Source organism: Anolis carolinensis, chromosome 1 (genome assembly GCF_035594765.1).
Source record: "Anolis carolinensis isolate JA03-04 chromosome 1, rAnoCar3.1.pri, whole genome shotgun sequence".
Taxonomy (NCBI): Eukaryota; Metazoa; Chordata; class Lepidosauria; order Squamata; family Dactyloidae; genus Anolis; species Anolis carolinensis.
In genome coordinates, this window is record NC_085841.1 from 225580049 (window position 1) to 225607770 (window position 27722).

The following is a 27722-nucleotide window of genomic DNA, read 5'->3' on the forward strand; positions in this document are numbered from 1 at the left end:
GTTCAGTACTTAAATATCAACATAGGCAAAGAAAACAATGGCAAACACTTATTTATAAAAAAAAACACAATACCTTAAAATTGCTGAAAAACAAATAATAATAATAATAATAATAATAATAATAATAATAATAATAATAATAATAATAACTATTTTTATACTCCGCCTCCATCTCCTCTAAAGGATTCGGGGCGGCTCACATGGGGCCAAGCCCAAGTAATCACAATAAAACAAGATAAAATGCATACGTAACACATTATACACTCCATTTATACACTGGATATCATATACTCCACTTGCCCCATTTTCAACAGACCTCACAACCTCTGAGGTTGCCTGCCACAAACAAATTTTTCTAAAAATGCTAGAAACTATTACTTGTCACAGATATAAATTTTAATCCCACTGTTTACTTTTGAGATTTAACTTCGTTATATCACTGAATCATGGAATAACAGAATCATAGAGTTGGAAGAGACCTCACAGGCCATCCAGTCCAATCCGCTGCCAAGAAGCAGGAAATCACATTCAAAACACCCCCAACAGATGGCCATCCAGCCTCTGCTTAAAAGCCTCTAAAGAAGGAGCCTCCACCACACTCTGGGGCAGAGAGTTCCACTGCTGAACAGCTCTCACAGTGAGGAAGTTCTTCCTTTCCTGTAGTTTGAAGCCATTGATCCACATCCTAGTCTGCAGGGCAGCAGCAAACAAGCTCCCTTCCTCCTCCCTATGACTTCCCCTCACATATTTATCCATGGCTATCATGTCCCTCTCAGCCTTCTCTTCTGCAAGCTAAACATGCCCAACTCTTTCAGCCGCTCCTCGTAGGGCTTGTTCTCCAGACCCTTGATCATTTTAGTCACCCTCTTCTGGACACATTCCAGCTTGTCAACATCTCCTTTCAATTGCGGTGCCCAGAATTGGATACAGTATTCCAGGTGTGGTCTGACCAAGGCAGAATAGAGGGGTAGCTTGTCTTCCCTGGATCTAGACTCTAGACTCCGATTTATGCAGGCCAAAATCCCATTGGCTTTTTTAGCCGCTGCATCACATTGTTGGCTCATGTTTAACTGGTTTTGCACTAAGACTCCAAGATCCTTCTCACACATACTGCTGTCGAGCCAGGCGTCCCCCATTCTGTATCTTTGCATTTCGTTTTTTCTGCCTAAGTGGAGTATCTTGCAGTTGTCCCTGTTGAACTTCATTTTGTTAGCTTCGGTCCATCTCTCTAATCTGTTAAGATCGTTTTGAATTCTGCTCCGGTCTTCTGGAGTATTGGCGATCCCTTCCAATTTGGTGTTGTCTGCAAACCTGATGATCGTGTCTTCTAACCCTTCATCTAAGTCATTAATAAAGATATTGAACAGAACCGGGCCCAGGACGGAACCCTGCTTATCGCACTCCACTTGTCACTTCTTTCCAGGATGAAGAGGAAGCATTGGTGAGCACCCTTTGGGTTTGTTCACTTTGCCAATTACAGATCCACCTAACTATAGTTGTTCCTAGCCCACATTTGACTAGTTTGTTTGCCAGAAGGTCATGGGGGACCTTGTCGAAGGCCTTACTGAAATTGAGATATGCTACATCCATGGCATTCCCTGCATCTACCCAACTTGTAACTATCGAAAAAAGAGATCAGATTTGTTTTTGATAAATCTGTGTTGACAACTAAGTGATGACCGCATTCCTTTCTAAGTGTTATCCTTATCAACCAAGTATTTTTGACATTACTTTAAACCAGTAGTTCTCAACCTGGGGGTCCCCAGATGTTTTTGGTCTTGGACTCCCAGAAATACTAACAGCTAGTAAACTGGCTGGGATTTCTGGGAGTTGGAGGCATCACTGCTTTAAACATTTCATCTTCTACTAGTCAGAAAAGGTTTTCTACCCAATCTCCATTTTCGCTCCACCACATGTAATAGATTCATTAAACATTGCTTACCTTTAACAATCTGCTTGGCACAAGCATTGTAGACCTGTTCCTGGGATGTATTGGGTGGTAACACTCTATCAAAGACATAGGGCTTTCCTTGCTGAAATTTTTTTAAAAGAAAAGGGTTATTAGCGAGACAAAATCAGAATGTTTATGTTCAACCAAACCTCCCTCCAGTGAATGCTCATGACAACTACAACATAAGTACCACAATCTCTGGTCATGAAATAAAGCCAAGGGGGTCTTTGACTCCCTCCCAGCTCTAATTCAAACAAGATTCTCTTATCTATTACACAATAAAAGTAAAAATGTATATGTGTGTGTGGCTGGGGTGTCCATTTACACAGAGAAGCTCCTGCCTTCACAAACAGCTATAGCTCCCACTACTCAGGAGACACCAATGGCTCTCCCTCCAATGATATTGCAGGTTATAGTGAGTGCCATGAACATGTCCAAGAGTCTGCCAATGTCCTCCACAAACACCATACTGCCCACCACCCAACTGAACGCTTTCATATGGGGATCATTGCTTCCTAAATTTTATGTGTTTCCTCCACCACAGATACACCCGTGTTTCTGACTCTCTCAATTGGTGTAGAATTTGAATGACCCCGTCCACTACCTCTCCCTTAACCCTTTCCTATTCTTTTCTATGGCACACAGCAAACAGAGGAATTGATCAGCAACTGAACATACTAGAGAGGTTTAGGGAGAATTCAGCATGATTTATATGAGTTGTAGGTACTGAGATGTATAGTTCATCTGCAATCTAAGAGCACTTTGAACTCCACCAACGATGGACCTGTAACTGACTTGGCACACAGAAACCCCATGACTAACAAAAAATACTGGATGTCTTTGGAGGAATTTATAAGAGTTGCAGTTCACCTCCCTCCAGAGCGCATTATGAACTCAAACATTTGGACCAAACTTGGCATGCATACCCGATATGCCCAAATTTGAATACTGATGGGTTTTGAGGGGAATTCGCCTGAATGTTTGAGGTTGTAGGTACTGGGATTTATAGTTTACCTGCAATCAATCAGCACTCTAAACTCTACCAATTGGACAAAACTTGGCACACAGAGCCTCCATGATCAGCAAAAAATACTGGAGGTCTTTGGGGAAAATTCACCTTGATATGGGGGAGTTGTAGTTCACCTAATAATAATAATAATAAACTTTATTTATACCCCGCCACCATCTCCCCAACGGGGACTCGGGGCGGCTTACATGGGGCCATGCCCAGAACAATACAATATAACAAAATATAACAGAACAACAAATAATAACACATTAAACAACACAATAAAAGAAAATATACACTACATTAAACAAGATCAAAAGAACAATAAAACCAAGGGCGGAGAGAACTGTGAACCCAAACACAGATGGATCTGGACCAAACTTGGCACACACACCTGATTTGCTGAAATTTGATGACTAGAGGGGTTTTTTTTTGGGGGGGGGGTTGACCTTCCTTTCTAAGAGTTGTAATTCACCCACTACCAGGGAAACGGTGACCTCCACCAATGATGGAATTGGTCCATGCTTGGCACACAGAATCCCCATGACTAACTCAATCTACTGGAGGGGTTTGAGAAGACTGACTCACCATAGTGGGAGTTGTAGTTTACCCTATAGCCAAAGGACACACGGAATCCACTGATGATGCATCTAGAGGAAACTTGCCCAACATAACAAACATTAAGTACTGATGGAGCTTCTCGGAGTTAACCTGGCATGATGTGAGTTGTAATTCACCCACAACCTTGTACATTTTGTACAGTTAAAAATTGACTTTTCCAAATAACCCAGGCAACACTGGATACCAAAGCTAGTAGCAAATAAAGACAAAGCCAACACTCTGGCCCTACAGCTATCCCTAGCTTAATATCAAAATACAGCCCACTAAAGAAAAAACCTAGATAAAGTATTGACTTCATCCAATTTTTTTTAAAAAGCAACTGTTAGTCCTACTCACATTTACAGTGGACTCTCTCCTTTCCATCAACTCTTTTCTACATGATGATCTTTCTCTTTACGCCTTAGTAATTCATGTAGCAAATAAGAGCAAATCAAGCCTGAAGTCTCCCTAGAAGCCAAGATAATTAAACTGGGATTGTCCTACTTTAACTATGTCATGAGAAGACTCTATTCATTAAAAAAAGGTAAAGGTTTCCCCTGACATTAAGTCCAGTCATGTCTGACTCTGGGGGTTGGTGCTCATCTCCATTTCTAAGCCGAAGAGCCGGCGTTGTCCGTAGACATCTCCTAGGTCATATGGCTGGCATGAATGCATGGAGGGCCTTCACCTTCCTGCCAGAGTGGTACCTACTGATCTACTCACATTGGCATGTTTTCGAACAGCTAGGTTGGCAGAAACTGGGGCTAAAAGTGGGAGCTCACTCCGCTCCCTGGATTCGAACCACTGACCTTTCAGCCAGCAAGTTCAGCAGCTCAGCGGTTTAACCAAAAATTACTCACAAAAGGTGCAAGACCCAATTTCAATGGCAAATATTTTATCCATAACATTTACAGACAAAGCCTTATTTGCAGTGCTATCAAGGTCTGATGACTGCAAAACTTTTTAACTTAATATAAAAACGGACATAACCTAACCTTGTATCAATTCATATCACATGTTGCCTTCAGACAAAGATTTAGTTCAGTGACCACTAAATGTTTAGTCCACTGAGATTTTGACATTTACTTCCTTTGACAAGCCTAAGCAGGTAGTTTAAAGCTGAATGGATATATATGAATTGTGAACTGTCATATATCATGCAAGAGCAAAGTTTCTCTATGTTGCCCAAACAGGGGAAACTATATTTTGTCTGGTCTTTCCCAGGGTTTTGGCCTACAACCCACAGAAATCCCAGCCAGTTTACCAGCTGTTAGGATTTCTGGGAGTTGAAGACCTAAACATATGAGGACCCCAGGTTGAGAGAACCACTGCTTTATATCCTTTGGTATATAGTCACACTCATCCAGCAACAAGAAGAGCCCTTTAAAACTGAGGTAAGCATGCAATCTATCATAACTGTAGTCTCAATTCTGTAGCTGAAAGTATGGATTTTTATATTGAACTGAAAATGCTATGAGTCAAGCAACTTAAAAAAGAACTGAGAAAATATCAATTCTTTCAAAACAAAAGACTAGCTCATTCATTTTCAAAAGTTTATAGAAGAAGAATCATTATGTTATTTCTACTCTGCAGTCCTGGGGCAATACAAAGGTTTTCTTCACATAATGTGGATCGAAAATTGCAACCTTGAGATTTTAAAAATCTTACTGTGCTTCTCCTTCCCCTGACACCAATCTTTTGATCATTATTTGTTTTTACATTTTCAAATAATTGTTAATTAACATTCATATTATCTTAGGACTACCACTCCTGTTTTTCACTCTCCTCTCTTTTTTCACACTGGCCTGTAAGTCTGATCATGTTTTGCTTCTTTCAGTTCACTGGCTACTTTAATCACTTTTCTTCTTGTTTTTTGGCCTTTCAGTTTATTCCTTCTATACATAGCTCCCTTAACAGCTTTGTCCTTACCCTTCACTTTAATTTTCGGATTTTTTATGTCTTCCCTCATTTACGTATGCTCTCATTGGTGTCTATGTGTGTTTGGAATACAGTGTTCCCTCACTTATCGCAGGGGTTAGGTTCCAGGACCACCCGCAATAAGTGAAAATCTGCAAAGTAGGGACACTATATTTATTTTAATATTTATACATTATTTTAATAGTTATACACTATTTTAAGTCTTTATCAACCAATTGTGTGTTGATAAATCGTCTCCTTCTCCTCCTGTTGCCGCTTGGGTTCCTTTCTCCTCCCTTCGGTTTCTCCTTCCTCCCTTCCTTAGGCTGTAAATTGTACTTTTTATGATTTATAATAGTCTTTTAGCGTTTATTGAAAAACCGCAAAACAGTCAATCCGTGAAAAGTGAACCGCGAAGTAGTAAGGGAACACTGTATAGAGTTGTGAAGACTATATGGTCCTTTCATTACTTTTCATCCTTGCATTTATTGCAATTCGCCTATATTTTATTTCGCCATCTGCTCCTCTCCCTTGCATATAATTTTATCTTCCTGATGTGTTGTATGATTTACTGTAGATATGTGAATAGCTTTTAAAGAAAATTAAGTACCATAACCCGGTGGCGCATCGGATTAAACTTTTGAGCTGCTGAACTTGCAGGCCGAAAGGTCAGTGGTTCGAATCCAGAAAGCGGAATGAGCTCCTGCTGTTAGCCCCAGCTCCTGCCAACCTAGCAGTTCGAAAACATGCAAATGTGAGTAGATCAATTGGTACCGCTCCAGCGGGAATGTAACAGCACTCCATGCAGTCATGCTGGCCACATGAAAAATACCAGTTCTGAGCCACATTGAAGCCGCACAAGGATGCCCTGAGCTAGCTCTACAGTGAAACACCAGCCTGACAACCCAACAATGCTGAAACTGCATCGGGTCAGGATTCCAGCACCTCAATCCCCTGAGAAAACCAAGGAAATCTCTCCCTACCAATGCTGCCTGTTCTTCTATTCCTGTTTTTTCTCATTCAGTGAGCAAAGCAGCTTGGGAGGAGTGAGTCCCTCCTCTCCGCCAAAGCTACAAGGCTCACTTAATAACAAATAAACAGGGAGGGAAGTTCAGGCAACAAGAGTAAGGGAAGGGAGTGAGAAGGGACTCTCATCCCATTTCTCTGACATGCCGGATCATGGGTTGGCTATGGGAACACAAGCGTGGATAGGGATTTGGGATCTAAGATGCTGTCTCCACTGCTCCCAAATGGGGAATGATTCAATTGCTGGAGCAATATTTGGACCTTCTTGGTGTATTTTTAACCCAGGGTCCACTTTCACTAAATGGCTTAACCCAAGTTAAATTGCATTAGCCTGTGTGTGTGTTTTATGGATATACCAGGCTAATGCGATCCCCACACTGCATTATATGGCAGTGTAAATGCAGCCCAAAGGAATATGACAGCAGGGATTTTTTTGACTGCTCTCGCTCCTCTTTATTCTAGAAAATAGGAGAAAGTCCAGAAAGCAGCAAAAACAGACATGATCCTGTACACAAGTCCCTTGTTTTAAAACCTAAAGCTCCCACTTCACCACCTGCCATTTTGTACAAGGCAGTGGGTTAAACCATTGAGCTGCTGAACTTGCTGACCAAAAGGTCAGTGATTTGAATCCAGGGAGCGAGGTGAGCTCCTGCTGTTAGCTCGAGCTTCTGCCAATCTAGCAGATTGAAAACATCCAAATATGAGTAGATCAATAGGTACTGCTCCAGCAGGAAGGTAATGGTGCTCCCTGCCGGCCAAATGACCTTGGAGGAGTCTATGGACAACGTCAGCTCTTCAGCTAAGAAATGGAGATGAGCACCAACCCACAGAGTCAGACATGACTAGACTTAATGTCACGGGAAAACCTTTACCTTTACCCTAAATAGGAAAAATAAATAAATGCAACAACACACATTCGACAACAATGTTCACAAGTTGGAAATAAATGATTGGATATAAACTTGCTTATTTATATATACAGTATGTGTATATGTATATATATATATATATATATATGGACCTAACGTCATGGGAAACCTTTACATTTACCATATATATATGTGTGTGTGTGTATATATATATATATATAAGCTCTGGTAAAAAAAATTCTCTGTGACTCACGTAGAGCACTAGCTATGGAAAAATACTGCATTTTAATCTTCTAGCTAAATCTAGGTGATTAATGCTGGAAAGATAAAATGGAGCACAAACCCTCAAGCAGCTACACCAAGGTAACGGCAACAACCATCATTAAACTACGGCCAACACTCCCTTCAGGGTGTTCGCACATTAGGTTTCCATGAAAACTGTGTCATCTCTTAGACACAGCTCCCTACCTGGAGGCTGCGATGAACTACAAGAATTCATTTACTGAATGTGCATATTCCACTTTGCAAATGCAACTCATTACATAAAATGCTATCCACTACCAGCAATCCTTGGCCCCGAGGCCTTCATAAAAGAGACAAACAAAATGCATTAACTAAAAACCACATCACATTCAGAGATTTTCCGGTGACCTTTTACTATTAATCATTTCTACTGTGCTAAACTGCATGCTGGCAAAGAAGCAAGCTTTCGACAAAATCCAGCCAAGCGCATTTGTCAGATTTTATCTGCTACAGTAAACAATAACTATAGCAGGGTGGGCAATCGGGGAAAGTCTGGGGAGAATTTTCTCCCTCAAAGGATCTTCCAGAAGTCTCAAAACCACCAAAAACATATTAAAAAGTAACACAAAGCAACCTGAAAGTGACAGAAGTTTACATCTGGTTTTGAAAAGTGGCATTTTTTAAATGCTAAACAGAGCTACTTTTAGCAGGAACTCCCTGCATAGGCTCCAACAAGTGCTTTTCTGCTGTTCCTCCCCCCTGCCAAACATCACAATTTAGCATCCCTTGCTGCTTCTCATTCTATTAAAATAAAATAAAAACACACCCCTTTCTTGTATTTCATGCAAAAGGCTCAAGGAAAAACTTGTTTTCACTGTAATTATCAGAACTGGTTGTACTTTTCTGCTCATACCACATAACATTGATATGTGTGTGTGTTTTAAAAGTGAGGCCTACAAGAGACAATATTTGTGGAGTTTTTTTTTGTACATACCAGGAGACACTGCTTAAGTTGAAAACAAAAATAAGAAGAGATTAACCATTGCTCTGCACAGACCAATATCAGGTGTATTCAGGGTGTCATGGTGGATATCACCAACAAATGGGTTTATTGTTATTATTATTCCATTCTGAAGTAGAATAGTTTTGTTTATTTATTTATTTATTTATTTATTTATTTATTTATTTATATCCCCTCCCTTCTCACCCCAAAGGGGACTCAGCGCGGCTTACAAGTAGGCAACAATTTGATGCTGCATAAACAGACATATAAATAAAGACATAGTCTCACTTATCCAACATAAACAGGACGGCAGAACATTGGATAAGTGAAAATGTTGGATAATAAGGAGGGATTAAGGGAAAGCCTATTGAAGGGCCACCATTGAGAAGGACCTGTCTCTCGTCCCCTCCAGTTGCGCCTGCGAAGAGGCAGGACCGAGAGTAGCCCCCCCCCCCCCCCAAGAAGATCTTAACCTCCACTGTGGTTCATAGACGGAGATACGTTTGGACAGGTAAGCTGTTTTCTTCTTAGAAAAGAGGAATGTCCCAAGCCATAAGGTACCTAAATTCAAGAAACTGATGCTCATAGTTCTCACAGGTGTATTGACCTGGCATTTCTTGGACTCAGACCCCCTTTCATTTTCTATCTTCTGCTTGTGTGCTGGCACTGAACCATTGTGACGGAGTTATAGTAACAAAACTACAGCATGGAAGGTCTTGCACAGTTCAGATAGCAGAAGCAAAGAGGTACTGCTGAGACAGGATTTTCAGCGTTGACTGATATGCTGCCTATGTCTCCTTTATGTCGACGCCCCAGAACAAACTATGAGTAAGATCAAAATGGTTACAGCATAAGTGGATTTCTTTTCCTCTTCATGCTATGACTGGAGGATTTCATTAATGTGATCTCATTTATTCTTTATCAGGAATGGACTATTATCAACTATCTTTTTAAAAGAAGGCACCTTCTACTGAAAATATTGTTTCTCATCTACCTCCCCACTATTGTGCTTCACATGCTGTTAGACATTATGTTACTTTTTCAAGACCCCCAAATCAATTATCGTTTCAACAGCCTCTCATTGATTTCTTTTGTCGCCTCTTCCCATTTCGTTCTAATCTCACCCACTGCGTTTCAGTCTTCCCTCCTGCCATGTCATTTTCAGTCCATGGCCAGTTCCCTCATTTATGGAGGGGGAAAAAATCAATATTCTAAATCAGGGAAAGCGGTAGCAATCCAGCTGAGCAGCACAAAGCATCGTCAGCAATAGCTAAATAACTGAGCCAGGTCACTGGTGGCTTGAATTGTAACCCAGAAGAATACTAGTCAGCAGGATACCTGCTTCTAAAAGGAAGAGGAGGAGGAAATCCATGCAATTCTATTTATGAGAACATCGCTAATGATCTTCCACAGCTCCCTGGAATACACATGTTTTGCACAGCTGAAAGATTTGTTCTATTTTGTATCATACCGAATATTCTTCCTAAGCAAAGCCGAATTCTTAATGAGAACAGTGCCTTTTCCCCCAGGCCAGCAGTACGACATTGGAAAGGGCTGGAAACCATCTCCTTTCTCACCTATCTCTCATGGGACATCTCCTATCACCTCTTCTTGGCAGTCCCTCAAAGACTAACAATTAATTGGATTCTGACATTACAGCTGCTCTCCAATAATCAGTCGGCATCAACCCAGTGAAAAGGGTCACCGTAGGTCACTGTAGGTCAGAAATCACTTGAAGGCACACAACAACATCAACATGCACTACCTTGGGCATCCATAATGGTATGCGTATGCTCACTCACATACAAACAACACACCAATATTTGGGGGATTTGTCCTACTGTGTTTAATTTCCAATTCAGATGTAATGAACAAGATGCTTGCAACCACTTCTATGGCTAAAAATTAAATTAAATTTGTTTTGCAAGTATGAAAGATAACAAAACTATTTCTGCCATTGAACCTTTTTTTATTTACTACTAGGATTAGTCATAAAAGCTGTAGTGCTTTCAAGTCTAAAGCCCCTCTTTTAAGCTTAGAGGTACCTCAAGGAGAAAAAAGATCATGTATTCCCCAATGGAGGAGTCTCTGATCTGAATAATATATTGCCTCTTTGAAGAGGAGGTGCATTACATGAAATATGTGTAGAATTCATAGCAATGAGGGTTTTTAGAGGGTTACTAAGACCCCTCCTCTTCAATAAGGACCAAGATTTTGCCATAGCAGAGTGAAGCTGAATGATGCTCTACCACTAAGGATTGATTCCACAGCCCAACAAAAATAATTCTTGGTGTCTTGGTTTTTAGGTCTGTTCTAGGAGCTATTTGGGGCATTGATTCTGAAAACTGCATTGGATAGATCACATCAGCTCTAGTTTCTTAGGTATGGTTATCATAGTTTCTATGGCAAGCAGTTGGGAACTGGAATATGGAATCTGTTCTGTACTGCAAAAATTAGATCTGACAGGAGAAAACTGTTGCCATTTCTGGAATCAGCAGGTCAAATATATCCAGAAACAGATCTAACATTTGAGGCACCAAAATATGTGTTGGCCAGTGTTATATGAGTAAAGAACTTACCCCATAACTTACCTACTGACCATTATGTACTCTAATAAACTACACATATTCTAACACTAATGCCCCTGCTTCATGAGGACACATTTGGCCACTGTATCACATCTGCTTTCTGGTTCTCTGTCAGTATCACACTACATTCCAATAACTCCTTCCATTATTCATATCCACCCACCCCAGCCTTAGGCAACATCTTTTCCCCTACGTTTGCCCCACAATGATTATAATTAAAACTGAACTTGTCACTTTATGATCACACCACACGTTTAGCATTTCTATGGCGGGTCATATAGTCGGCTCATAAAAGTCTATCCTAGGAACTAGGTTACTTTATGCATCTGAAGAAGTAGACTTAGGGCCCTTCCAGACAGGCCCTCTATCCCAGGATCTGATCCCAGGTTTTCTGCTTTAAATTGGATTATATGAGTCCGCACTTCCAGATAATCTGGGATAAACAGAAAACCTGGGATAAGATCCTGGGATATAGGGCCTGTCTGGAAGGGCCCTAAGTCTATGAGAGCTTATGCTACAACTGATTTCTCTCAGTTGGTGTTATGGTGCTACAAGATCCCTTTACATATGGTTATCCTGCAACAGTGGATCCCCAGATGTTTTGGCCTTTAACTCCCAGAAAACCTAACAGCTGGTAAACTGCCTGGGATTTCTGTGAGTTTTAGGCCAAAGCACTGGGGACCCACAGGCTGAGAACCACTGTTTTATATAAAGAAAACAAACTTCCTTTGCTATGAAGAAATACATAGATGATAGCAAATTTTGTTGGTGTATCTAAGGAGCTATATCTAGCACTACAATAGACAAGGTAGACCCGGCTAGGTGCAGAGGGACTTTAATCTTGGTCCCTCTCAACACTAACACTCCCCATGGTTTTTGGGCTCAGCCCTGGCTATTCTCACAAGACAAACTGGAATTATTCCTTCCTTGTCATGATTCATGAGATGAAAATGCCAAGATGAGACTGTTGCTTAGTACTAAGAAAAGCAATGTGCCAGCTGCTTGAGTGCACCATGAAGAGCAGAATATTTTACACACTGAAAGAAAGTGAGAATGATGATAACACTGTAGCTTTGAAAGTGCCCAAGAAAGCACTAAAAATCACCTTCCTACAGATTACTGCAGGAGGAACTGCATTATGATGATCACTGTGTGGGCTCATTAGACCACAAGAGAACAACATAAAAGCCAGGCTATGAACACTTCTTTGGGGACAGGGGAACATTACTCATACATTATTATTATTAAGCGCGGACAGCCTCTTTGCCATAGATATTGTGCAACTTCTATTACAAGTAGATAATTATTGGAAGAGACCTTCCAGCTATTATAGTACAACCTCGTACCCGCAGGACTGGTACCCACAGTTTCACTTACTTGCATATAGCAAAGTATGTCCTCTAAGAAAGAGTGTTCCCCCCTATATGACAATTGCTAGTAATGAGGTACCTAGATTTTTAAAATGACTATAGTTCTATAGCTCATTATACCCTACTCACATGGTCTAAGGCAGTGGTTCTCAACCTGTGTTTGGTCTACAACTCCAAGAAATCCCAGCTAGTTTACCAGCTGTTACCATTGCTCTAAGGTCTACAACTTTTGAAATTAAATAATAAGACAAGATACACTGTTTTGAGATATCTTCCGTTGATCTTTGATGCAGGCTACACAGATTCACCACATACATAGTAAATTCCTATAATTCTAGTGCTGCTCCAGATATCGAGGGCATGAATATCAACAAAGAATCTAGGAATTATGAGGTGGCTAGTCAAATTAGCAGAAAAATTGATGTCACGTGCTTGGCTGAACAGAGAGGAAATGACAAAGGATACTTCAATGGAAAGCTGGTCCCACAGATCTTTTTTCTACATAAGATACACAACCATCTCACTTAAAGCTGTAGAATAATATATTACGATTTCTGGTAGATTTTGGTAACCAGTGGCGCAGTGGGTTAAACCGCTGAGCTGCTGAACTTGGTGACCAAAAAGTCGGCGGTTTGAATCCAGGGAACAGGGCAAGCTCCTGCTGTTAGCCCCAAGCTTTTACAAATTAACAGTTTGAAAACATGCAAATATTAATAGATCAATAAGCACCACTCCGGGGGAAGGTAATGGCACTCCATGCAGTCATGCCAGCCACATGACCTTGGAGGTGTCTATGGACAACGCCGGCTCTATGGCTTAGAAATGGAGATGAGCACCAACCCCCAGGGGTGGACATGACTAGACTTAATGTCAGGGGAAATCCTTTACCTATACCTACCTTGGCTAGCTATGGGTGACTGATCATTGCACTATGTTGTAAAAAGAAATAAATAAGGTACACTTTTTAAAATGTAAAAATAAAAAATTTAACTTGTTCAGTTGAAAAAAATAAACATCTAATATGAATGTAATTTTATTTTCAATTTCAATGTACTGCAGTAATCTAAATGCATGCCTCAGGTAAAACAGTTTAGAATCATTATTTTAGAATAGTAAAACAGTTTGTTTAGGGGTTAGGTGTTTTTTGTTTTTGTTTTTTGTTTTATTACTTGATAAAGACTGTACACAAGTAACTTTATAAAGAATCTTAATACAAAGCCATTCTGGATTTGACTTTTGGGCTTTTCCAGCAGGATGAAGTCCATCGAAGAAAGGAAAAGGAATCAAAAACTTTGAATAAATCTTGGATACATTGAAACATTCTTAATTTATCAAACAGCACTGCATTTGTCACAATATAAATCTTTGCAAAGTTAGACAAAGAATCAATAAAACAAAAGCAAGTATGTTTTATATCAGTGGTTCTCAACCTGTGGGTCCCCAGATGTTTTGACCTTCAGCTCCCAGAAATCCTAACAGCTGGTAAACTGCCTGGGATTTCTGTGAGTTTTAGGCCAAAGCACTGGGGACTCACAGGCTGAGAACCACTGTTTTATATAAAGAAAACAAACTTCCTTTGCTATGAAGAAATACATAGATGATAGCAAATTTTGTTCATATTTCAAAGTTTTAGAAAGACTATTAGATAAAAGTAGTCAAACTATTGACAACCGCAATAGTAAAAAATAAATATGGATAATTCTTTGACAGAACCATTCAAATCCAACACTTCCTTTTGCCTGTTTTTCCAACTGTGACACCACTTCACAGTGAGCTCGTTTGCTAAATTAAGGCTAGGAACTCAGTGTTCCATATGTCTACAGTTGCTAAATTTGGCAGTTTAATTAGAATTGTGCGAAAAATGAAAAGAAATAGGAGGTTTTGGTTTCCAGCAAAGACCATGAAACAAGGATATATATTCCAAGTCTTCGAATCTCCGAAAGCAACAACAAAAGAAATAAGCACATAATTCCCAAGGGTTGATTCTAAAACCCAACCATTACCAAGGTCATAATCTGAAAAATTAATGCACTGGGTGACTTACTAATGACAATTCACAGCATGAAAGCTACACAGATCAACCCTTGAATATTGTTTCATCAATGACCATGTTTTCAACTTTAGGTGCAAAACACCAATCCCTTCCTAACCCCTGTTCCAAGAAAACAGTGTACATTTGTTTGAAACTGAGACACCAGTAAATAATTCACATGAATTCACTTGTTCTTTATTTATGATGAGTTGTCGGGATGATTTAGATATATTCTGTTCTTCTATACAGTGACACCATAAGACATAAATTACATTTCTTAGGGTTCCTATTGAATCTAGGAATTACAAAGTTGTGACAGTAACAAAGGTATGCTCTATCCTTTCCTTTCCTTTCCTTTCCAGTGTGGATTTTCCTAAGTCTTGACATCCTTTGAAAGCCATGTAAGGCTTTAGGATGGTATTAATCCGTGGATTAAGAAAAATAGTAACAATAAAGCTTGCTATTTAGCCTAATCCAGCTCACTAATTACGTTGTTTTCTCCACTTTCTCTCCTATGTATTATGGTTTATGTTTTCAGTTCATTGTGATGTCAAAGGTTTTCATAGCCGGAATCACTGGGTTGCTGTTAATTTTCTAGGCTGAATGGCCATATTCCAGAAGTATTCTCTCCTGTTTCATCCACATCTATGGCAGGTATCCTCAGAGGTTGTGAGGTTGTGAGACCTCACAATCTATAAGGATGCCTGCCACAGATGTGGGTGAAACGTCAGTAGAGTATGCTTCTGGAACATGGCCATACAGCCCAGAAAACTCACAACAACTCAGTTTCAGTTCATTGTTACCTGGTTTGAGCGTCTTTGGGGAGATAAAGCAGGATATAAAATAGAAGGAGGAGGAGAAGAAGGAGGAGGAGGAGGAGAAGAAACAGGATATGTTTACTCACTCAAGCACCCTTCAATAAGAAAGCTATGTAAATCAGTACTTCAGAATATTTGTATGGAAATCATAGAAAAGAAAGGAAGAAAAAGATAGTGTTTTGCTAATGACCAAAGCAACTTCAACATGTTAAACTTTGTTTTTCATTTATTTAGTGTAATAGTTAACGTGAAAAGTTGCTAACCTATCAAAACTGCTTTTTATCAAGATAGTGGCATCACAAAAGAAATCACATCCCAATGTCAAGAATATGTGTCAGCCTATTTTTGTTTTGATGTTACGCTTTCTTGTTCTAGTAAACTTAACAATGGATATCTTTCTGACAATGAAATGAAATGAACCTTTGAGATTGGAAAGCCAAATTCTTGATTTTAAAGAAACATGCCCTAAACATTCTGGTCTGTAATTTGGTGGGCAACTTGATACCATTCAGATGTTTTTCACTGTGATTCCCCACAGTCCCAACCAGTATAGCCAATAGTTAAAAGGGATGAGCAGCAAACCCTCTGGAAAAGCATTAGTGGCTCACTCTTATTCCATAACACAGCGTTTCTCAATCTGGGGGTCGGGACCCTGGGGAGGGGTCGCGACCCTGGGGAGGGGTCGCGAGGGAAGTTTCAGAGGGGTTGCCAAAGGCCATCAGAAAACACATATTTCTAATGGTCTCAGGAACCCAAATCCCTCCAGTACTTTCTATTGGTCATAGGGTTCTGTGTGGGAAGTTTGGCCCAATTCTATCATTGGTGGGGTTCAAGGGGGTCTTTGATTGTAAATGAATTATAAATCCCAGCAACTACAACTCCCAAATATCAAGGTCTATTTTCCCCAAACTCTGCCAGTGTTCACATTTGGGCATATTGAGTATTCATGCCAAGTTTGGTCCAGATCCACAGTGATCTCTGGATATAGGTGAACTACAACTCCCAAACCCAAGGTCAATGCCCACCAAGTCCTTCCAGTATTTTCTGGTGGTCATGGGATTTCTGTGTACCAAGAGTGGTTCAATTCCATCATTGGTGGAGTTCAGAATGCTCTTTGATTGTAGGTGAACTATAAATCCCAACAACTACAACTCCCAAATGACAAAATCAATCTTCCCCAACCCCACCAGTATTTAAAATTCGGCGTATTGGATATTTGTGCCAAAACTGATCCAGTAAATGAAAAAAATCCTATATATCAGATACTTACATTAGGATTCATAACAGTAACAAAATTACAGCTATGAAGTATCAACAAAAATAATTTTATGGTTGGGGTTCACCACAACATGAGGAACCTCATTAAGGGGTCGCAGCATTAGAAAGGTTAAGAACCACTGCTATAACACCAGATTTAAGGTACAAGACAGCCAAAGTTTAACACTTTCACATTTCATCTACTTCTCAAATCTCTCTCACTGTGATCAGCAGAACAGGAACACAATTTACCTTGGCTGGATCATTCCCTCATGTGCTCATGCAAACAGAAAGCCTGTCATAGCAATGCAAAATCCCTGCAGCACATTCCTTTTTATTGGATTTAAATCAACACAGTGCAAAAGCCAGCAGCTCTGAGGCTGAACAGAGGAATGCGTACTTCATAGCCTGTCAGAAGGAGCCATCAAACAGACCAGTGCTACACTGTTGTCCAAGGACACTGCCAGCACTGCAGTGGCACAAATATTTTAAAAATCCCATTGTCCAAATGTTTCTCTTCGTTTTCTGTTTTGAAGGACATATGCAGAAGCAGGGCGACGTCTGCCTCACTCCTAAAAATGTTTCATGAGATCTTTAATCTTTTCACTTTTCTCTTCCCGCTGGTTTTTATCTTGGCTGAATATGGTACTGCCTTTAGTTAATATTTTATGACTGTGTTTGATTTGTTTACAAATATTTATATATTGCTTAGATCCAAATATATATATGAAATGCACATCAATAAAACATGTTCATGAATACATAGCAGATAAATTAACATACACTCTTTATATGACCCAAGAAACAAAGATAAACAGTGAAGGCTGGCAGAAATAACTATGGCCAGAATCCTCTATGTCAGTTTTGAATGCAAAAGATAGAATAATGAACTTGTGACTGTTTTATTCACAATTCCTGCACACTATGTAAGGACCATGAAAGTCTCCTTATTTTCTTTTACAGGGAAGCAACTGCTGTGATCTAAAAGACTCTGTTCCCCTGTTAATCAAGAGGCTGCTGACTGAGAGTGTTCTTCCCCAATCCATCACATGGGTAATCTCCAATTTAAGAGGCAATGGCAATGAGGTCCTGCTTCTGCCTGTTACACGAGAGATTGCTCATGGGAGGAGATCTAAAAGGGAGTGAACTGCTTCCCAAGTAACAGGTGAACATGCCCCTGGGGATTGCAGCAGCTACATCCCGGTAACTGGGGACTGGAGGTGTTAGATTGGGATTTAATGCACAGCACCATAATTATGGTACACATATGTAAATCCCATATGTCAAAATCTTAGAATAGTTGGAGTATAACAGATTTCAAAGCAAAAGCACTTAATCCAGTACAGTGATTCCCAACCTTTGGAACTTCAGGTGTTTTGGACTTCAGCTCCCACAATTCCTAACAGCTGATTAGCTGGCTAGGATTTCTGGGAGTTGAAGTCCAAAACACCTGGAGGCCCAAAATTGTGAGCCACTGATCTACTAGGTGCCTCCAAATTTAAAGTTCTGCTCCACACAACTGCTCATCAAAAACCAGGAGTATCTAACAGTACCAGGTCAACTTCTCCAGATATTCTGAAAGACTCAACAGGTCAACAAGGAAGACACTAGCAGTCTCTCGGGAAATCAAACTGTTTAGGAAACACAACATTAAATACATCAATATATTGTATATTGCCTAGAAAACTCTGGTTACTGGGCAGTTTAAAGGAGCAATAAATAAACATAAAGTTGGTGTCAGAGTACTGATTCAGCCCAGTAGTCCATCGTACTAGGAAAAAACATGCTTTCAGCAGCAGCCACTTTATAGGAACCCTTGCCAACAAAAGAATTTTTATTTAACTCAGCCAAGCAGAAAGCAGAAAATTTATGTTGACTTCAACAGCAACTTTTGCCAATCTTGTGTCTTCCAAATGGTTTAGAGTACAATTCCTATAATTCCGGGTATTAACTGTGTTGTCTGGAGATGATGGCAGCTAAAATGCAATAATGGTATAGTATCAAGTTGGGTGGAGATTATAGTTTTGGTGTGAAGCATAAAAATGCTTCTAGTTAATTTTGCAGAGGACAATACTTAACTTGCCAGAAAACAGCCAAATGTGAAAAAATATGTATTTCTAAATAGTGTTAGTAAAAGCCAGTGTGATATAATCGTTTTTGTACTGGACTACAGCACTGGGAAACCATTTGAGCAAAGAGACCCATTGGGTGACCTTTGTCACAGCCTCCGATGGCCTAGGGGATAAAAGCCTTGTGACTTGAAGGTTGGGTTGCTTACTTGAAGGCTGCCAGGTTCGAATTCCACCCAGGGTGAGTGTGGATGAGCTCCCTCTATCAGCTCCAGCTCCATGCGGGGACATGAGAGAAGCCTCCCACAAGGAGCGTCTCTGGGCAACGTCCTTGCAGACAGCCAATTCTCTCACTCCAGAAGCAACTCTGGTTGCTCCTGACATGGAAAAAAAATAAAACCCTTTGTCAAGCCATAGATCACTCAGAAGAAGACAAGGACAAACCCTTTCTATATAAATTCTGATGAGAAGACCCTGTGATAGGGTTGACATAGCGCAGTGGTCCTCAACCTGTGCATCCCCGGATGTTTTGACCTTCAACTCCCAGAAAACTTAGCAGCTGGTTAAATGGCTGGGATTTCTGGGAGTTGTAGGCCAAAACACCTAGGGACCCACAGGTTGAGAACCACTGTTCTAAGATTTCCCAAGAATCTTAACTGGACCAAATAGAGACAAAGGTGGACAAGGTAGAGCAAAATACAACCCTCCTTAAACTATCTGAGAATTTTTTCCTCAAACCATTATAGGAGAGGGCTTTCCTGACTTTAGGACCAAAGAATAGAAATTATGTCGGTTTCCCATCACATGGCGTTTGTTCAAAAAGAGGGTGACACTAGTATTCTAAGCATAGGTATTTAACCTTGATGGAAGCTGATAAATGTCTGGAAGCAGTAGGAGTACAACCTGGATAGCTGGATTATCCTAGCAGTAACATAGTGGCCTCTGGTGGCACAGTGCATTAAAGCGCTGAGCTGCTGAACTTGCGGACCAAAAGGTGCCAGGTTCAAATCCCGGGAGCAGAATGAGCACCCGCTGTTAGCCCCAGCTCCTGCCAACCTAGCAGTTCGAAAACATGCAAATGTGAGTAGATCAATAGGTACTGCTCTGGCAGGAAGGTAACGGCGCTCCATGCAGTCATGCCAGCCACATGACCTTGGAGGTGTCTAAGGACAACGCCAGCTCTTCAGCTTAGAAATGGAGATGAGCACCAACCCCCAGAGTCCGTCACGACTGGACTTAATGTCAGGGGAAAACCTTTACCTTTACCTAACGTAGGGGAGAAGAAGTGGGACCTTCTGTCAGAAATATTGCAAATTAACAGTGTATTTTTTAATTACAAAAATGATGTACAGACACCGAAAGAGTTAAAATGTTGCAATGACTAAGCAAAACCAGTAGGGTAATATAAGCAGGTGTGCCTGTGAGTTACTTGCTCCTCCTGTGAGAAGAACTCCTCCTGTGTAAAGACTTCCTTTTGTATAAAGAATGTCTCTGTGTAAAGAGTGCTGTGTGTTTGACTACTCCAAGGAGAAAGCTGCTTCAGTTTGAAGTTGGTATGTTCTTTATCTACATGAAAGAGAAGCCCAGCGTGAAGGCAAGATGCTGAAGCAAAGATATAACAAGGAAGTATAAAGAATTTTGTTTATGTTATGGAAACCTTGTTTTTGTAACCATATTATTTTTCTACAAGAAAAGCCTCCGAAGGAAGATAACAAAAGTCTGTGTATGTTTTTATTTCGTCTTAGACTGGCTACTGGTTCTTGGTCACGCTGCTGCTACTAAATAAGCTACTCTGCTGTATACTTTTATGGTAAAGGTCTTTTGTTATTAAGCCCATTCACCAAACACCTTCTTCATGGGTTCACTCAAGTTATGGAATGACACTCCTAGAAATGAATGCCTAAACACATACTGTACATACCTGTATAAAAGTTGACCTCATGTATAAATTGAGGGCAAAATTATGGATTTAGATATGAGCTGGGGATAAGGGAAAAAAATTCATGCTGCCTTGAAAGGGGAGCAGACATTTCTTCCTCTTTTTTTGGTGAGAATTAAGATACAGTGATGAAGATTAAGATATAGTGGGCCCCCCCAGTGGCACAGCAGATTAAACAGCTGAGCTGTTGAACTTGCTGACCAAAAGGTCAGCGGTTCGAATCTGGGGAGTGGGGTGAGCTCTCGCTGTTAGCCCCAGCTTCTACCATCCTAGCAATTCAAAAACATGCAAATGTGAGTAGATCAATGGGTACCGCTCCAGTGGGAAGGTAACAGCACTCCATGCAGTCATGCCGGCCACATAACCTTGGAGATGTCTACAGACAATGCCAGCTCTTTGGCTTAGAAATTTAGATGAGCACCAACCCCCAGAGTCGGACAGAACTAGACAATGTCAGGGGAAAACTTTCACCCAAGATACAGCACTTACAGTGACTTGTGGATAAGTCAACCCAGGTGTTCTGAGTCTATTTTTTTTTATTTAAATGTCTAGTTGTATACATAAGTATATGTATTTTGATGACAGTAGGTGGAGGAAGGATCCTCTAGAGAACAATCACCACCATGCTAGGTCAAACCAACTATTTACCTTCAGCAAGATTGCACAGGAAAATGCTGTCTAAGTTTCTGAATCAATATATTTCCATCAGCTCAGCAATGTCTCCCTAACAAAGCCTTAGCCATTGTCACAGGGAGACTCACAAACCTGACATGCAGCATTTAGCAGTTTCTGAACTCAAATTCTTTTTATGCCTTGTGGTCATCATTTGTCTTGAAAGTGGTGTTGTTTCAGTGCCTCTCAGACACACTATTTTTAATACTTTTGATATGCTTGATATGTTTTAATGGTTTGAAAGACTATTTTAATTGATATGTATATGTTTTTTACAGTTTTATAATATTGTGCTTTACTGATATTGTTATTGTCTAAATCTGGCATTGAATTATTGCCATAGTTTGTAAGCTCCACCCCCACCCCTTCAAGGGTGAGAAGGAAGGGGTGTAAGTACAGTAAATAAATAATAAATACTTTCCCACAAAGTTAGAGTGAGGCTAAAGAGCTCCCGAAATGAGGATGGAGATTTAAAATCAAAAGGACCAATGGTTGCTAAAGTAACAAGAGGACTGATCCTTGATTTAGTACAGTGGTATCCAGAGAATGTTCTTCCCCCTGGGCTTGTACATCTAGGATCCTAGATATCCATAAGTATTTCTGATACATCCTAATTCACTGAGGTCCATCAGCCCTCACTAACAAAACATGACCACCACCACCCCATACACACAGCATAAACGTGTGCATCACCAGAAATGTTTGTTTGGTTGCATGCTGCAAGTCATCAATGCCTTAAATAGTTTTCTAAGATCTACATAGATACTCACAGGAACACCTCAGCAAGTGAGAGTCCAAAAGTGGTAGGCTAAAACCTGGAACCTCAAGCAATGGCTGATACCAAATGAGAGACTCCCTCCTGGGCACACAGAAGACGGGGCGACTTGGAAAGCGCTGAACAGACTGAGCTCTGGCACCACGAGATGCAGAGCCGACCTTAAGAAATGGGGTTACAAAGTGGAGTCCACAACATGCAAGTGTGGAGAAGAGCAAACCACAGACCACCTGGCAGTGATAATAGGCACTGCCAGTCTGATAAATACTTTGATAATACTTGACAAATAACTTCAGTGGCAGGAGGTTATGGATATCTTTAAATGGTGCTAGCTGTAAGTTTTATAAATTGTTTTATTTGATGTTAATCAAATATCATATCGGGATATGATGTTTTAACTGATTATGTATTGCAGTCGGATATATTTATATGAATTTTATATGTTGTACGCTGCATTGAACACCACTCACAGAAGAAAAGCGGGATAGCAATGAATAATAATAATAATAATAATAATAATAATAATAATAATAATAATAATATTACAATGCAGCCTGAGCCACATGCATAATGGAGGACCTTCTTATAGTAACATCACAGGCACTCCAAGTAGCCAGCTTCTGGTCAAAGGACATTTAATATAACACCAAGTCTTTAACTTTGTGTTTTTAAATGCATTACAACTGTACCCTTGGTTAGCTTCTGACACAATCAATAAATAAAAACCAGAAGTGTCAATAGTAAGCACCACAGAAAAACTGATCTACTATTAGCAATCTTCTAATTATATTTTCAATTCCTTGAAATCCAGTTAGATAAACTGAGAGTGGTGGGGGATGCTTGCTTTATTCATGAGCACAGTAATGGGTCATTCACAAAGCAAGGGCAAAGTAACCACGAATCCCCATAAAGCCAGACGTCCCTGAAGCTGAGACTATAAGGAGAAAGAATTAATCAAAGTCCTTTATTCTACCTAGCACATCACAGACAAAGGAAAAAATGCACCCCCCAGTGCAGGCTAATATTGATAACAAACTGGAGAACTGACAAGGAGAGGATACTCATTTAAGACAAGATACTTCTCTATACTGCAGCAAAAAAGAAAAAGGAAAAACAGACAGCAGCCAACTAAAAAGCATTTATGGGCAAAATACACAAACGTTGCTTCCATCTGCTGCAGAGACTGCAGCCTGGCAAGCTTTGAACTCAGTCGGTGCTGCAAAAAATGCAGGAACTGCAAAGCCCAGCTGGGTTGGTGAGGGGGAGTTGAGATGGAGGTGGGAATTCCTCCACCTCCGATATTCCCTCTGCAATTCCTTGTCAATCAAAGCAATGCACCAGGGTGGAGGGAGGCAGCGAGGGCGCAAATGAGCATGCCCAGTGATCCAGATTACATCAGCTTGATCAATGCCGGGGATTGGAAGGCTGCTGCAGCAGCAGTCAGGGCAGGCAGCTGGAAGAGTCAATTGGGGTTGACTCAATTCAATTCCCCGCCACTGCCATTCTCTGTTGCGGTGAGGAGAACAGGCACCCGGCCAAGGGGGACCTGATAGGGCAGGCCTCTCTCTCTGCAGGAGGATGAAGATCACGGTGTCACTCTGGAATTGTATGGTCTGGACTGGAGGCACAGGGGCTTAAATCAGAATTGTGCATCCAGTGGGATTTACTCCCAGGTTAACTACATAATAAAGCACTAACTGTAGCAATTCACCCATGGGACTGAAGACCGAAAAAACAGCATTCCTGAGGACACAGCTTTGCAATAGAATGAATGCCAGAAACTTTTGTCTCATAAAAATGTGACCAATCTTTGCATGGGTCCCAGTTTACGAACCCCACATTTACAGTCTAAGGATTTAGAAATTCTTGACTTCTTAGCCCCAGAATCTACCCATTTCATTTACCCTTACGGATAAGATTCCAGGTATCTATTGGCATGCATTACGTGCCCTCCCCAAAATGCTTGTCCCATGGTGAATGCTTGTCTTGAAAATGAACCACATACCATTGTATTTATGTATGTCCAACATAGGCCCACACCTCCACTGGGAAATGACTTTATATGTACATGCTATGTATATGTGAGTGTGTGTGTGTATGTGTGTGCGTGTGTGTGTGTGTATATATATATATATGCATACATATTATACACACACACACATATATACATATGTGTGTGTGTGTGTGTGTGTATGAATGAGTGTTGGAACCTGCCTCAAGCTGTGCGGAGAGGTGGATTACAAATACATGTATTATCATCATCATCATCATCATCACTATTGTAATTGTGTAAGCTCACATGTACATTCCCCACACCCAACAGGGCCACAACTCTGTAGTCCACCCTTTCCATCCCAGTCTCACCAAGGGTCTTAACAGCATCATATCACATCACAGTATGAAGCCTTCACCCCAACTCTGAATACTAAGGAAGGGGGGAAAGGTGACAAAGAATACTTCAACCTTTGTGTTGTCAAAGGCTTTCATAGTCAGAATCACTGGGTTGCTGAGAGTATTCCTGGACTGTATGGCCATGTTCCAGAAGCATTGTCTCCTGACGTTCCGCCCACATCTCTCGCAGGCATCCTCAGAGGTGGTGAGGTCTGTTGAAAACTAGGCCAGTGAGGTTTATATATCTGTGGAAAGTCCAGAGTGGGAGAAAGATCTCTTGTCTGTTGGAGCAAGTGTGAATGCTTCAATTAATCACTTTGATTAGCATTGAACTGCCTTGCAGCTTCAAGGCCTGGCTGCTTCCTGCCTGGGGGAATCCTTTGTTGGGAGGTGTTAGCTTGCCCTGATTAATTCATGTCTAAAATTCCTCTGAGTGTTGTTCTTTATTTACTCTCCTGATTTTAGGGATTTTTAAATACTGGTAGCCAAATTGTTTACTGTCCAGGACAGTAAATAAAGAACAGACATGAAACAATCAGGGCCAGCTAACACCTCTCAACAAAGGATTCCCCTAGTCAGGAAGCAGCCAAGCCTTGAAGCTGCAAGGCTTTTAATGCTAATCATGATGATTAATTGCAACATCCACACCTTCCTCACACAGACAAGACTTCTTTCTCCCACCCTGGACCTTCCACCGATATATAAACCTCCCTTGTCTAGTTTACAATATACCTGACAACCTCTGAGGATGCCTGCCATAGATGTGGGTGAAAACTTCAGGAGGGAATGCTTCTGGCACATTGCCATACAGCCCGAAAAACTCACAGCGACCCAGTGATTCCAGCCATGAAAGCCTTCGACAACACTTCAACCTTTGTTTTTCCACATCAGGGTGATAATGATCTTTATTTATATAGCATCATCCAGTGTGGCTGGTGTTTTACAGAACCAAAACTAGAGGGCCACCTTCCTACAAACGTTTACTTTGGGGCAAATCCCATTGAATGTCATGAATTTAATCAGACTGAGCCAACAATGCAGAGATGTAGCATGACAAGAAGCAGCCAGGCTTTGAAGCTGCAAGGCCATTCAGTGCTAATCAAGGTGGCCAGTGGCAACATTCACACTTGCCTCAAACAGACAAGAATTCTATCTCCCACCCTGGACTTCCCACAGATAATAATAATAATAATAATAATAATAATAATAATAATAATAATAATAATAATACACAGTCCTAGACACTTCGGAAGTGTTCGACTTGTGATTTTGTGATACGAAATCCAGCATATCTATCTTGTTTGATGTGTCATAATAAAATAATAATAACTTTCTTTTTATATCCCGACCCACCTCCCTGAAGGAACCTGGGGTGGCTCACATGGGCACCAAGCCCAGGATACACACAATAAAATACAATCACATAAAGATCTTTTAAAACATAAACATAAAATAATAAAACATATAACGCATTAAAACTAGTCAAGCGCAGAGAACACTGGGGGCAAGGCAAATGTTGTCTGTGTATAACAGCATTTGTTGACTTTCTACAGATACAGTAGAGTCTCACTTATCCAACATAAACGGGCCGGCAGAATTTTGGATAAGCGAATATGTTGGATAATAAGGAGGGATCAAGGAAAAGCCTATTAAACATCAAATTAGGTTATGATTTTACAAATTAAGCACCAAAACATCATGTTATACAACAAATTTGACAGAAAAAGTAGTTCAATACGCAGTAATGCTATGTAGTAATTACTGTATTTACAAATTTAGCACCAAAATATCACGATGTATTGAAAACATTGACTACAAAAATGCATTGGATAATCCAAAACGTTGGATAAGCGAGTGTTGGATAAGTGAGACTCTACTGTATATAAACCCCACTAGACCTCGACAACCTCTGAGGATAGGTGTGGGCGAAAACGTCAGGAAAGAAATGCTTCTGGAACATGGCCATACAGCCCGGAAAACTCACAGCAACCCAGTGATTCCAGCCATGAAAGCCTTGGATAACAGAGTCATCCGACTTTGGCTGCAATCCTCCCCCTTGGGCTGCCTTCGTCCTTGGCTGGGAGGTGAAAGGCTCCCCCCAAAAGAGACCCACCCACTCACTCACTCAAAGCCCCCTCCATTCCCCTCGAAGGAAGGCAAGCCAGGGCTGGGAACAATGGGCGGAGGGAGGAAGGGCTCACAAAGGGGACACCAACCCACAAAAGGAGAGGGATGCTGGGGAAGGGGAGGGAAGGGGAGCGGGGGAGAGGGATCCAGGGGCGCCTTACCCCGACCACGACGGTGTCCTCGCCTTTGAATTTGGAGACGAATTTGTCCCCGCGGAGGATCTCGGATTCATTGAGGGGACGGAACCGGCACATGACTTTGATGCTGCACTCCGCCGGGTCCGCCATGGCAGCAGGAGAAGGGGAAGAGAGGGAGGGAGGGGGTAAGGATGCGGAGGGAGAATAGAAGGGGAAGGAGAAGAGGAGGAGGATGCTCCCGCTGGCTTCGCTCCCCTTGGAGGCTGCGGGGTTCTCTTCTTTTGTGGGGGGGTCCCCTGCCCCTCTGGCTTCCTTGCTCCCCTCCCGCCTTCTCCCTCAGCCCTTGGCAGGCTCTCCTGCCTCCGCCACCATCCTGCTGCCTCCCCGCCGGCGGAGCACCTCCTCTCTCTCTCTTTCCCTCCTCAGCCTCCTCTCCTGCTCCGCCTCCATCCAGGGCTTTGTGACTTCACCGCATTACATCAACCCTCCTCCTCCTCCCGAAATACACCCTGGGAGCTGTCCTTCCTCCCGCCACCTAGAGGGGGGGATAGAGAGCAGCGGAGAAGGTCAGTGCAGGTCTTGACTAGCTGAGAGTTTTCCAGGGTGTATGGCCATGTTCCAGAAGCATTCTCTCCTGACGTTTTGCCCACATCTATGGCAGGCATCCTCAGAGATTGTGAGGTCTGTTGGAAACTAGGCAAGTGGGGTTTATATATCTGTAGAAGGCCCAGGGTGGGAGAAAGAACTCTTGTCTGTTGGAGGCAGGTGTGGATGTTGTAATTAATCACCTTAATTAGCGTAGTGGACTAAAGCCTCGCGACCTGAAGGTTGCGTAGCTGACCTGAAAGCTGCCTGGTTCGAATCCCACCCGGGGGAGAGTGCGGATGAGCTCCCTCTATCAGCTCCAGCTCCATGCGGGGACACGAGAG

General features: G+C 41.3%; 1 protein-coding gene across 1 annotated transcript in view; it reads right to left on the reverse strand.

Annotated features, from left to right (window-relative positions):
• Positions 1–27235, reverse strand: part of kif5c (kinesin family member 5C) — a 116942-nt gene extending 89707 nt beyond the window's left edge. The window contains exons 1-2 of the mRNA XM_003224979.4: positions 26818–27235; positions 1943–2033 (exon numbers count right to left, since the gene is read on the reverse strand). Of these exons, the coding sequence (XP_003225027.1) occupies positions 1943–2033; positions 26818–26943 (217 nt within the window). The 5' untranslated portion in view covers positions 26944–27235. The remainder of the gene's footprint in view (positions 1–1942; positions 2034–26817) is intronic.
• Between the last annotated feature and the right edge of the window lie 487 nt (positions 27236–27722).